A 12344-nucleotide genomic window follows, 5' to 3' on the forward strand; every position below is an offset into this window, starting at 1 on the left:
TGCATAAAAATGTTGCTTATAAATACTTTTGCTTTAAAAGTCCCAGTTATGTTTAATAAAATTTCATGCTTGATGAACTATCTTCCAACGATTTTGGTACTATGGGTAAATAGGTAGCAGTTCGACGGGCAAACAAGATTCATGAACATTAGACTTTTAATCTGTGGCGATCGCCAGCATGTGTTCTGGTGTCTAGTCATTGCGTACTTGATACCATTTAAAGCAAACGTATTTTCTGTAGGATTGATTATTTTCGTGTAGGCAGATGACTACACCGATCTTTAATTACTGTTACGTAGTTCTGTGGGTGGTGACGGAGGACGAGGACAACTGGCAGAGTGCCGCTTCGGACCTTTATGTATTATTACCAACTATTTTGCTTAAACTTTGTCTCAACCATGTGTATAGGATCCATCAGAAAAAAATTTATCCATACTTTAATGAAGGAAAATTATTTATTGTGTATTAATACCGAACTGAATTATAAGTTAATATAATCGGTCCGCTATACTTACTTAGGTTAGTATTAAGTGAGGTTTAATACAATCTTCCTGCATCTGTACCTGTACATCAGAGGGCTCACAATGTCAGAATAGTTTCCCTTAGTAGCCAGACACATAGTACGATGACAAGCGGTTGCATGAACAACGTTGATTAGTGTGTCCGCGGGAATTGCTGCACATGCGCTGTAATTTCTTGACGAAGATCCTCATGTGTTCAGCAAACGACATATTACGTATTGTAAAGATAATTCAACACCTAAATCGATACGCAAATATCATCTGCCTAAATTGCGTATACTTTTCTCCGACGGTCTCTTTATATACTTCTGTATGAAGGGTTTTGCTAATTGTAATTTGCAGACCTCTGTATGTTCCTTTCCTCATTACAAAATGCGCTTCAACTTTAAATTCTGAGTTCTAAATCAAATGCTTAGGTACATATTTATAAACACATCTTTTACAATGTTAGTATGAATATTAAACGGCAAAGAACTGGAACGTGACCTTTCATAAAGTTAAGATATTCTATTAAAATTTTAAATTGAGAATAAGAATGTAATTTTCTCATGTATCATATTTTTTTCTAGGAATTGGTAATGGACTTGTTGTCACGCTCAATCCCGTCCTCATACATCAGCATTTTAAGCACCGTAAAGCGACTGCTACTGGTATTGCATACGCTGGTGCATCAGTGGGTTCATTTGCTCTTCCACCTCTCATCGAGTACTTACTGGCCGCCTATGGATTTAAAGGCTGTTTCCTGATCTTGGGAGCCATAATACTAAATGGCCTTATACCTGCCTTCATGGCTCGAGATCCTCCTGCACCGACGCAAGCTGCAATAGCCAGTAAGAAAACGATTGGTGGCAAACTTGCACTGTTAGAACCGAAAGTTGGCATTGGAGCAAATCATGCGTCTACAGAAGTAAGACACTTCGCTTTTATCTTTCTGTATACGTATATGCATCGTTATCATTTTTTAACTGTCTGTATACGTATATGAATTGTTATCATTTTTATATATCTCCCTCATTTCGTAATCTTTTCTAAATACTCGTATTTTACACATTGTTATCAAGTGCATCTTATTACAGCGATCTTATTTATAAAAGTGTACTGTTAAACTGCATGTATCTGCACTTACTAGACCACAGCCCATTCCTCGTATTATGAAATAAGAAGTATATTTAAATACAAACAGGAATTTTGATACTCTGTTCTTGTAAATGTTTTGATGTAATCATGACGCACTGGGTAAACACATGTATGTTTGAACTTGTCAGCAGTAGTTATAGTTTCTCACACTATCATCCTTGTCAGTTTTAATCAACGTGGAGCAGGAGATTCACAACACTGCTGCACTGCGAATTATCAACAGATTTTTGACTAACAAAGGTCTCAAATTTATTCAGACTTAACAACGAGTTTGGAGGTGATTATTTTAGAAGCTATGATTGGTGATAGTATTTTAAAGGCAGCCACGTAACAATTAAAAATCAATTCCATGCTGATGAATCTCAACCAATGAAGAAGAGCTGATTGCCACTTTTAAACTAACTTGGAGAATCACCGTCAGAGAAATTCCTAACTTAATATAAATGTTAGTAGTATGGAAGCATTAGTTGAAGAACATTTTAAATTTATCAGTATGAGTTTTAAATGGATTTACAGCCTTTTAATGCCCAAACACAAAGGAAAAATATTGTTTGTAGTCATGCAATTTATGCAGCGTTATGAGAAAGATGGAACGACGTTTCAGACCTAGCCTCGGCAACCAATGACCGAGCGACCCTTTTTTTATTTAAAAAATATTTTAAACATTTTAATAAATTAAAAAATAATAAACCTTTACATTTTATGCATAAAACAAGCGTATTGTTATTATTTTCTCAATAAAATTTACTTTATTATTCACCAAAAAAGACTGTTTTAAAATGAAAATGCCACTGACCCGAAACTTCATCTTTATACACGCATTATGGTTAATTTGGACCCATAGTCAAAAGAGATTGCAGATGCCTGTTGTAGACCCTACACTTACCTGTTAAGAAACAGAGATGTATTAGTTCACGCTATAGTCAAAATGAACAAGCCCTGTGGGCTCTCCGAGAAATGTATTGCAGAGCTAGGTGATTACGTACTGAAATAGTATGTAAGTGTTTCATTGTATTCAACGACTAAATTTTACCTAATAAATTCCTATTTATCTTGTATCCGAATAATAAGATTGTGTTTTTTTTTTTTCTTGCGCCACTGTGCGTCAATAAAGAGGAGCCAGTTCTCCTTATGATAGAAAAGCAAATAAGAAAGAATCCTTGTCCATATCTATGATGTACTTTGCCATATTCGAAATAAGCTAACCAAACAAGCATTTATTCTAACTGAAATGAAGGCAGAGCTTTCTTTGTTTATGGCGTTTTATTTCTTCTGTAAAGATCACTCAGTCAAAATGAATAATTAAATAAATAAACTAAAGAAACAAATTAAAATATTTTTCTTCTGTTAACCAAAATAAAAACACTCTTTCCTATTAAATGGGACAATTTTTTTAATTACTTAAACACGTGAACAGTTCCTGTCGCATCTAAAATAAAACAAATTTTTAACTTTGCAATCTCTAAAAGTAAACTGAAAAAAGTTTTTTTTTGATGTACTAAAACTAAAAAGGTTTTTTATTTGTATTTAGGAAAAACAAACAGTTTCTAAGCAAGTAAATTTATTTTTAGAAAAGTAGCATATGTTGTAGCTAAACAATGATTTGTAGTAACAAATAAACAGCATTAGAACTGTATTAAATGCCAAATTGCTTTCCAATAAAAGTTTATAGGCCAATGTAACGTGTGTATTATTTGACAAAACTGCAAGTCAATATCCATGTATAATGCAGTAATTTAATTAATTTAAAAGCTTCTTAAAATATGCACTTCACTCATTTGTGTTGTTATATTACACTGCCCTCCAAAAGTTAAGGAACATCATGTTTTTTGTGTCTAATTTGAGAATGCAGCAATATAGAAATCAGAAATTTAGAGGACATGTTCACTAAGCAGGTCTTTAATGAACGCAACATAGAATGTTTCTAAAGTTCAAAACAAACATGAATTACAACAAAAAATTGCACTCTTGGCACAGAAATCAGTCTTGGAGAAAGAGTATATTACAGTTTCTTGAGGAAAATGGGGGTGGTAACATTACAAAAATAGGTTCTAATAAGGAATGTGTCCACCCTAAGCTGCAATACATTGGCGGCAGCGACATCCCATGCTGTCAATTAAGTTGTCGGTTAGTGAAATGCGAAGTAACGACCAGACACGGAGTAATCTTTGTTCAAGTTCATCTAACGACTTTGGAGAAGGACTTAAAACAGCAACCTGTCTCATAAGGTAGTCTCAAAGATGCTGTATCGAATTCAAGTCTGGGCATTGAGCTGGCCATTCCATCCGCTCCACAGCGTGATTCTCAAGATATTCTTCAGCAACCCGAGCTCGGTGCAGTCACGCATTGTCGTCCATCAGAAGAAATCCAGGACCAGCGGCATATGGGCGGACATATTGATCAAGAATCTCGTCTCGATATCTCACACCGCTCAAAGTTCCTCCAAGCAATACATACGGGTTAGTGTGACCAACGAGAGAGCTCCCAACCCAAACCATTATTACACTACCTCTGTAACTGTGGCTTTCCACAATGTGGGATTGGTTATATCTGGTGTGTTGTTCCCTTCAGATCAGCTGACGATCTGAATCACTCTCCATTGTGAGCCTGCACTCTTCTGTGAAGAGAGCAGACATCTATTGTTGACTGGTCCAGAAGACGAGCTCTCTCGCCCAACATAAACAAGCACCTCTGTGTCATCGGGTCAAGAAGACACAAACAACTGGTCGTTTTGCATACAGACCTGTGTTGTGCAGGCTTCTGCGCACTATAGCAACTCAGATTCTTGTTCCTGTGTCCACTACATGATCTGCCATGAGCTGAAGCACAGTAATGTTACTCCTCCTTCGGGCCGAAAGAGCTAAATAACGGTCTCCAGGTTGTAACTCTAGGTCTGCCTGGAAGATATCTTCTAGACACAGAATCCTCGGATTCAAACCAGTTCCATAGTTGGTGGACCCCACTACGAGAGACATTAAGACGTCTAGCAGCATCAGCTTGTGACATCCCCATTTCCAACTATCCAATCGCTCGCCTCCTCAACGAATCGGGCAAATGACTTCGCCTGGACATTGATAGACTCTCTTGGATATAGCCAATGAAGCCGCTAATAACAATTGAAGATCAACATTCGTGAACAAAACTTACAATTTTGGTTTTTTCTTCAGTTTGTGCCTATGAGTATTCCTTTCTATAAAATAAAAAAAAGTTGCGTATATTTTCTTAAACTTCGTTACTATCATGCATATAAATTGTGAGTTTAAATGTTATTGACATTTTTATAATAATGAGCCTTCAAAAATATGCTGTTCCTTAACTTTTGGAGGGCAGTATATTTAAAACAATTAAAATATAAAAGCATATAAACAAATAATAACAATTTTATTTGACCTGAAAAGTAAAAGGCAAAGCACTCCAAAAATTGAGGTTTCATATAATTGCAGTTTTGTTACATAGTTATTCTAGAAAAACTGGAACAAATCTGCATCGAGAAAAATAAGCCAAAATAAAAACACTTGTCGAAGAATTTTAATGTAAAGCTATTTGTTAAACCTGCAGTAGTATTAAAAAAAGTTAACCATTTTAATGTGTGTATTTATTTTTTAGATTTTTGAAGAGGTGTTTTTTAAATCTCACGTTTAAGAGATTAAAACTGCAAAATACTGCCAACTGATTCTGAAAATTAAGTTCATAACATACTTTTAAATCAGAGATTATGCCGATTGAAAGCAAGTTTCATAACACAGTTCTTGAAACTAATTTGGATGGGGATTATGTGAAAGCAGAAAAATTACTGTATCTATAAGTAGATAACTCTCTTTGACGTCATTGATCAGACAACAAAATTCACGTGATGCTAAAGTCACGTGATTCTAAAAGTCTGAGAGTATTAAGATGGCAGATTTTAGTTGAATTTACAATGTTTACGATAAAGAGAAAGCGATTAAATTGGTTTCGCTACATTAACTGCCTTCATTTATCTTTTTTCAGCCTGTTTTGATCTCACGTTTCTAACCGCACTACACTAGGATTCATGTAAACCTCACTGCATTATTTGACAATTAAGTCAAAAAGCAAAGAAATGTCTTAGGTTAGAATAAGGAAAATTTTGTTTTTTCGGGCAATAAAAGAAGGCAATTCCGTGATAATCTGAATGAATTGTAACCAACTGAAAGCAAAGGATAACTGCAGATTTATTTGTTATGTTTTTAGTTAATTGGTAATATAATTCACAATAAAAGTAGTAAATTATTTATCCAATAAAACTAAGGCATGCGAACAAATGAATATAAGATTTTCCCACTGAAAGAAAATATTAATTTTATGATATCGTACAAAGCAAACCTGAAACAGTATAAATACTTTTAGATGAATATAATAAATATGATAAATGATTAAGAAAAAAGTACGATAACGTTTTGGTAATATTTGATATAATGTATTGCTTTATTAGTACTGACGTATTATATTTCAGTTTCCACATACAGTCAACATATTTCCTACATGCAGTCAATGTGATTTTAAAGACGATTTCATACCTAATACGGAAAATTTCAAGATACAGCCATAGCTTTAGTTTAAATAAAAATTCTTATAAATTCATGTGATGAAGATTTAATGATGAGTGAGATGATTATATGAAAATTAGAGTCTCTTTGTCTATAAATACCATCTTAACAAGAAGCTAAATCTTGTAATAATATTACTGTAATTGCATCAACTGAGAATCTGCGTATTTTTAGATTTCCAATGACAGATATCTTTATCATAAAAATGATCTGCGCTGTAATATATGATGGTAAACATAGATTTATTTTAGTGTATATTAGGCTTGCTTTTTTTTTTTTGTTTACCAACCTTTTGAGGACGTTAGTCTGCAAATAACATTTAAGTTTCATTTAAGTTTATTTTCATAATAACATTAAGTTCAACATTTAAGTTTATTTTTGTAATTTAGCACTGTATTCAATAAACAATCATTCTCGTTTAGAATAAGGAAGTGATTTTTCTCATGTGAAAGTTCCAAATTTCCTTTAATATTATTTCTACCAAATTCCTTATTTTTGAAGCCATTAAAATGATATTTATGGAATGCACACAAACTACACCGAATTATACAGAAAGAAATGTCAATAAGGTGCTTGAATTTATATTTATGTAATTTTCCATTTTTTAGGTGTACTCTATCTCTCTTGAAAGTTTGTAACCGCTGTGCTGAAACACTTTGTATATGCATATATACAGTTAGCCACTATATGCAAAGATTCTAGCTATTGATAAAGAAAATATAAAACATTTTGATAGTTTTATTACAGATTTTATTATTACTTTCATTTGGATAAACCATTGTTCATTTTTAATAGTCAGCATTTAAATCTTGAAAATTATTGAATGAAATTGCTGAAGAATGACGTTAAGCAAACCTTAATGTTTAAATTTATTTCATAAGGTAATTTTATTTTCTGTCCTTGTTTTATTTTAGTCCACCGCAGTGGATGATGTCTCCCCTACAGAACCACTTGTCGTCAAGAATGAAACCACAGGTGATGTCTCAACTCACCAAATCATTCTTATTCCTAATACAAATGAACACGTAGATGGCAACGACACGGAACACCAGTGCAAATCTCCAAATGGCACCCAACAGAATGGTGATTATCGGCTTCTGTGTAATAATACTGAAGCTCCTTCCTCACCTGCTCGATGTCCTGTACTCGGTACAGCTACACCCATTACTTTGTTTCAAAAGATGAAGCAAAGAGAAGACGGTGTATTTGGCCAATTCCGACACACTGCTCAAATTCTTACTAATCCTGTTTATCTAGCCATATGCATAACATTCGGCTGCAATGTAGTCAACTTCATTGCCTATTTAACTGTCATCGTGGATTTCGCCAGAGACAGAGGCATTGATGAACCAGATGCGGTCTTCTTGGTATCAGCTTTTTCCGTCGGTGATCTTTTCGGAGCCGTTTGTTTGGGCTGGATATCCGATTTCAAGTGCTTAAAGAGGAAATATACAGTGATGTTTTGCTTTGCTGCCATGGGAAGCTTGCTTCTTGTACTTCCTATGTGCGAGACACATGCTCTTTTCTTGGCCGTTTCAGTATGTATGGGAGTTTTCAATGGATGTGTTATGACAAATGTTCCTGTTGTCATGAGGGAGTACTTAGGACTTGAAAGGCTAGCGGTTGCTGTTGGACTGGGACATTTCTTCGTGGGAGTTGGTCAGCTACTATTTCCTATGTTAATAGGTAAGCGTCTTTACAAGTTATAATAAATTTCATTACTTCTTTCTAAATGAATTCCTTTGTGATTTTCATAACTGCCTTCCGTCTTTCTCAATTATTTCAACCGAAAAAACTTAATTTTAATAAAAAAAAACTAAAATAGGTTATTACTTATTTGATTTCCTGTAAAAAGCTCTTAACAAAAATTTTCATTTCTGTCAGTACGGCTAATTATTATTGGCTCCTTTAATATTGTCTCATACTTGAATCCATATCCCTGTTTCCATCTGCATAAGTAAATGGCATTTGGGAATGATGGTTCCTATGTTGTAGACTTAGAATGAGCGGTATTGAATCAACCTATCGAATATTGCCTGTATATATGCCTTCTACATAATATTTAACAACGCCTGTACCATGGTGGTTTTAGATTCCCAGTGTTGCATATTTTTTTAACTTTGAATATGCAAAAATATTTTTTTAATTTCTCATTGAAATTAAGGAACTAGAGTTTTTTATTTAGTGAAAAATGCTATAAGCAGAAATTTAACGATTTCTAAGGATGGATTATAATGACAGAAGAAATTATTAAATCTGAAAATTCGGTGATAAAGAGTTATGGTGAATATGCTCATTCTTAATTATTATTAATTAATAATGGCGATGAACACATCAATATCTTTCTTCATTGCCCTGTCCTCAGACATAAAAAGCAGTGTGGTATATTTCCATTATTTCCCAATTTTCAATTAGGTAATTTCAGACATGAATTTTCGTAGCATATCTATTTATACTTATATTTATAAATAAATAAAATAGGTAAGACTATTATATATTGACATTCGCTGTGTCATATGTGTATATATGCGATTAAAATTATGCCTATATTAAATTTTAGGATTAAATGAGAAATGTCAGTAATGCCATCGACAAATCGTTTTGAGATTTTTAAAGCTGCTGTTTGTCCCCAAAGAAGTTTTGTTTCAGAAGACATATATTGCATTTCATTCAAGGTTGTTTTACATAAAAAGCAATCAAATTTCTACATGAAAAGAAACCACGCTATTTTTTTCTACATAAAAAGCAATCAAGACTAAATTTAGATTTGCCTATTCCAAATATTTGAAATTGTCGTTTGCATTATGTGATTTAAAATTACCTAAAACGTGTGTTTCAAAACATAGTGAAACACAAATCTAAAAGCAATATGTTACTAGTGGATGTTTTGTACGTTTTTCCTGTTTCATTTAAGATTAAATTTCATGATCACAAAAAAAAAAAAAAAAAAATTAAAGTTTGTTGGGATCTTAACAGACGCAAAGCGAATTATCGTTGTGCCTGAAATTAACTACAAAGTCTTGGAAAGGTTTTAAAATAACCTTTTTATTGAAACAGAACTTAAACATAAACTCACTTCTGGTGCTTGACAAGATCGCTTGTGGTAATGAAACTTAAATGTAATAGTCAAATTCAAATTAAAACTTAACCTAGTAGTCAAAGACTATACAATTTAATTTAAATCTAAGTTAGCTCAGAGTTCTCACCGGCGTAATAATTTAAGTGATTGCAGCTATAAGCAAAGCCGAATAATGACAATCTTATCATAGCCAGCAAAACTAAGTAAAGTGGCATCGAGAGGCACAAAAAACACGCTTTATCTCTCAATCCTCAAATCCTCAGCTTAAATACTCGTTAACTCACTTTCATTTCTGTTGAGTTGTTTTTTCATTTCTCTTGAAGTTATAGTAAAGGCTGAAATTATAAATAACTGGTTAATTTAAATAATAGTAATACAATTATGCACATGATATTCCTATGTTTAAATGTAGAGAAAAGAATTCGGCACAATTAATGTATTAGACATTTTCCTAAGTAATTACATCAGACATTCCAAACACACAACGTATGGATGTGTAAAAATTATTGATCTGATTTTGCACAATTATAAAGTTTAGCATTTAATTAGTCTATTACTTTAATTTTTCTTCTTAAGTTATACAGTAAATGATTAATTTTGATTTAAAATAATTTAAGCGTAATATGAATTTAACCAACTTAAACATAGTTTGGAACTTACTGTTTTCGTTTTCTTTCTCTGTAACATTCCCATTTCAAATTTCTTGCAAAGAATGGTAGAACTATCGATTTAACTAATGCTGGACGATTTATAATACATTTAATGTAATTATATATCTGTTGAAGGATTAAATTTCTATCATATACTTTAAAGAAAGGGAACAGCTAATTATTCGAATTCTCATTGGGCAGCTATATCAAAATCCATCCGCGAATAGATATATCATTCTTAATTATTCTTGTGCATAATAAATAAATAAATAAAAGCGAAATATCATTATTTGGGTAACGTAATTGGTATTTTTCTCGAAGAATTATCTAAGATTTGTAACCCGTTATTTTTATCGTTGAGATCGCTCATTAAGTAAAAGGAAAGGTGAGGCTTAAAGAAGAAAAGCTTCTTTAAAAGGTGGTTTTTTCTGCTACTTTTTTAATTTCTTTTTATTTTTAATACCTTTTGGGAAAGATTAAAAATCTGCTTTTAGATTCGCCACGGAACGAAGATTTCATAGATAAGTTTTCACTGAATGTATCTCTTGCAGTAAAAGCTTATCTGCCTGTGTTTCCAAGTGGGAATATTTATAAGCGTATTTAAGTTATTTATGAAGGTACTTTATTATTTTAAATTAGTCATTAATCTAATTTAACTCCTTCGTTTTTAATTACTACTTTATTAGAGCTAAATTTTAATTTAATTTTTTTGAGCGAAATAATAACATATTTTTGCTTACTATTTTTATTTGAGGGCATTTCGGATATTTTAAAAATTTTTGTTCATGCATATTGTAAGGTATTTTTCCCGCCTTCTTAACATGCCCTCGTGGTTTAGTGGTCAGCACACTCAGCTCGTCTTCGAGAGGTCCGTGTTCGAGTCCTGGCGATGGCATTGCTGATTTTTCATCTACGCCTGCTTCCAAAAACCTAATGTCTTTACAATATCACAAAAATTTCATATAAATTTAAAATAAAATTACTTGGAAATAAAATACTTAATAGCGTTATAGGGATCAGATTTCTAAATATGAAATGCAATGAAACTCGACATATTTGGATTTATTAGAACTAAAGCCCCTGTATACATTTCAAAAATCTCAATAAATGAGTCATAGAACATAGTTATGTTTTTCGATAAAATTACCGTGTGAGCTGTACTAGAAATTTCAAAAGATAGTTTGATAGTCTTATTAATGTTTTTCATATAAATATCAAAATTAACAAATTAATTTTCGTCTCACACATACACATACATATATATACATATATACTATAGGGAAAATATGTATGTGTTTGCTGTGTCTGAAGTAATGTCAAAGAAATTGCTGAAGTATAGAATACTCTCCGAATAAAAGTGAGCAATATCATTCAGACTACTGATTTTCATGACCCTCCGTATTATAAATGGGCAATCATCTATAAAATTTTAATACATGTTTTTGGATTGCATGATGTCAAGCGATATATTTTAAAATCAATAGTTTTTTTGTTTGTTTGTTTGTTTGTTTGTTGTTGTTGTTATTGATTTCGCTCTTATATTTTTGGTAATCCTATTTTTTTATAAATCCAGTAATTAATTAACTATTATATTAGTTAGTAATTTAGTAATTCATTTATTATGCCAGCAACTTGTAAACTGTGATATTTTATCTGCACTATGCATTTTAAGTGTTCTGTAATAGGGAGTTTAGTTTTTGAACCTTTGACAGGATCATAATTTGCCATTCTCCAAGGCATTTGAATTTGCCCTTGCCTAATTTATATCAATAAAAAAATTTAAAACGAGGAAATAAATCAACAGTAAGCTTAATTTTATCTGATTTAATTTGTAATTCGCTGTTGGAAAAGAAATCAAGGATTACTATAACTAAAATTCTACAATATTAATAATTAGTATCATAGAATGGTAATTTTTAGCATTATGGTGGTATTTCAGTATTTTTACTTTAGAGTAGACACTTCAAGGTCATTTCATCCTAACCGACTTCTTTAAAGGCGTCTTTACACTTGTGTCGTAACTATCGTAACGATTGCTGCGGAAGATGGTCCCTTTCCCTAAATGTCTTTTCTTTCCCACTTCTTCTCTTTAGCGTGTTCTACTTCGTGAAAAGCACACAACGAATGTTAGCTTAAATTATAGTCTTAAATGAGGAGCTGGAAATGTGTGCGGTGTTGACGCACACATTACGATTGAAACGGTGATACGCATTACGATTGAAAGTAAGTGAGAGCCGAAAAGTGTTGAAAACACCTTAAAGAGACTATTTTAAAGTAACATACTGTAGTATTAATAGTCTTAAATGAGTTTATTAGTATTATAGTTTTATTACAATACTAATACCATATATTAGTTGACAAAGATGTCATAGTTAGATTCGAATTTCAG

At 32.4% G+C, this 12344-nt stretch overlaps 2 protein-coding genes across 2 annotated transcripts in view; one reads left to right on the plus strand and one right to left on the minus strand.

Annotated features, from left to right (window-relative positions):
• Positions 1 to 12344, minus strand: part of LOC118187736 (monocarboxylate transporter 12-like) — a 184661-nt gene that overhangs the window by 158038 nt on the left and 14279 nt on the right. The window lies entirely within an intron of this gene.
• The window catches only part of LOC118187735 (monocarboxylate transporter 12-like), a 78300-nt gene that overhangs the window by 56439 nt on the left and 9517 nt on the right, over positions 1 to 12344 (plus strand). Inside the window, exons 3-4 of the mRNA XM_035358011.2 lie at positions 1091 to 1428; positions 7141 to 7912. Of these exons, the coding sequence (XP_035213902.1) occupies positions 1091 to 1428; positions 7141 to 7912 (1110 nt within the window). The remainder of the gene's footprint in view (positions 1 to 1090; positions 1429 to 7140; positions 7913 to 12344) is intronic.

This window comes from Stegodyphus dumicola, chromosome 3 (assembly GCF_044657685.1).
Source record: "Stegodyphus dumicola isolate Sdum_Otavi_A_Nest chromosome 3, ASM4465768v1".
In the NCBI taxonomy this organism is placed as follows: domain Eukaryota; kingdom Metazoa; phylum Arthropoda; class Arachnida; order Araneae; family Eresidae; genus Stegodyphus; species Stegodyphus dumicola.